Below are 1,595 nucleotides of genomic sequence, written 5' to 3'. Positions count from 1 at the left end.
TGAACAACGTGAAGGACAACCTGCAGAGCGAGCTGGTGGGGCAGCTGTACAAGTCCCTGTTGCTGGATGACCTGCTAACAGAGTCTGAGGACATGGCCCAGCGACGCAATGAGGCCGCCGACATGTTGAAGGTACTGCGTGGGGACAGAGCAGCAGGGAACTTGTGTTGACACAGACCCATCACTTTCAAGCTGTGTGTGACAGGGAAGTGTCACGGCCCAAGCTGTTACCAGCAGGAATGAAACCCAGAGACAAAAAGCTGCAGTTTATTTAACAAAATAACCACAAAAACAGGAACAAATAAACACTCCTCCCACCAGACAGGATTTCTCCTTTCTATGCATGTGACCACTCCCCAGTTAGCATCAACTACCTAATTGGGGAATGGCCACACCCGTGATTGCTGGCAGGGACAGATTTAACCCCATCCCTACCAACCATGCATTTCCACACACACTATTTACAGCTGTGTTCTATAGAAATACTACAAGAAAACATTAATGCATCCCATGACAAATTTGTTTGTCGAATAGTTAATAAACGTTTACACACTTCAACGAAGTCTTTTCCAGTGCCTTCAGGTGCAGACACTGGAAAAAGTCTTTTTAGTATAAATGTTTGTCCATTTTAATTAATTAATTTAATTTATTTTAGTAATTTAGCACCAGTAAGTGTTTTATAGTTCTGGATAAAGCTGAATTCTATGATTCTCTAAAAAACGTTCCATTACAGATGGTGTCCAGTAGAAATGAACTTTTTCACTTGCTTTGAAAATCTGATCCTTCACGTTTTCTTCATTAGACTACATTGCACAAAATCGTTCGATCTGATCTGATTGTGCTACCAGAGTGCTTTGTTCTAGACTGTTGTTGGCATCAATTTAAACACCTCAACACATTGAGTGGTGGTCCTGTTCCCTGTTTATTGATGGTGTTATGGCAATAGTTTCTAATATGTAACCCATGTGTGTGTAATGTGTAAATGCCTTCTCTCCTCTTGTTTCAGGCCCTGCAAAGAGCTAGTCAGGTTATTGCTGAAATCCGTGAGACGCACTTGTGGTGAGCGAGGGCTCCCTGCATTGTCTGATTCCCCGCTGTTAAAGTGACTTGAATGCTCCAGACTTGAAAATGCACTGTTGTCTAATCGCGTACCTGGCTGAATTTTATCTATGGACTCTCAGCTACATGAAGGGGATTCACATATCACCTGCGTAACAACCTTACTTTCAATCAAGAACTTTTCATATTTCACTATATATACAGAACAAATACAAGGCTTATTGTAGTGTGGCTTGCAAATGAATAATGTGGTTTCCATGTAATGCAACATTAAAAAAAAAAAAAAAAAGAAAGAAAATATGAAACTGTTCTCTGTGGTTTTCTTGAGCAATTTTTGTTTGGCTGGGGTTTATTTATGCCACTCTGGGTTTTTAAAGGGATATCGCTAAGGAAAAAAGTGCATAAGTGTTGCATTTCCATTCTCTATACAGGTCTCAGATGTTACATAAACTGTATTTTTTATTTAAAAAAAAAAAAAAAAAAAAATACTCAGCTTGCATGCCTTACTTTCAGAAAGTCTGTTACGGAATTATTTTG

At 39.6% G+C, this 1,595-nt stretch overlaps 1 protein-coding gene across 5 annotated transcripts in view; it reads left to right on the top strand.

Moving 5' to 3' along the window:
* LOC121318603 (dynamin-1-like protein) overlaps positions 1 to 1,358 on the top strand; it is a 44,573-nt gene extending 43,215 nt beyond the window's left edge. For all 5 annotated transcript variants that reach the window (XM_041255462.1, XM_041255460.1, XM_041255463.1 and 2 more), the window contains 2 exons: positions 1 to 131; positions 1,006 to 1,358. The exon at positions 1 to 131 is cut by the window's left edge and continues 29 nt beyond it. In XM_041255462.1, the coding sequence (XP_041111396.1) occupies positions 1 to 131; positions 1,006 to 1,062 (188 nt within the window). In that variant the 3' untranslated portion in view covers positions 1,063 to 1,358. The remainder of the gene's footprint in view (positions 132 to 1,005) is intronic.
* Positions 1,359 to 1,595: the final 237 nt, after the last annotated feature.

This window comes from Polyodon spathula, chromosome 7 (genome assembly GCF_017654505.1).
Source record: "Polyodon spathula isolate WHYD16114869_AA chromosome 7, ASM1765450v1, whole genome shotgun sequence".
Taxonomy (NCBI): Eukaryota; Metazoa; Chordata; class Actinopteri; order Acipenseriformes; family Polyodontidae; genus Polyodon; species Polyodon spathula.
Note: the sequence above shows the minus strand (reverse complement) of the source record. Positions and strands in the feature narration are given on the sequence as shown.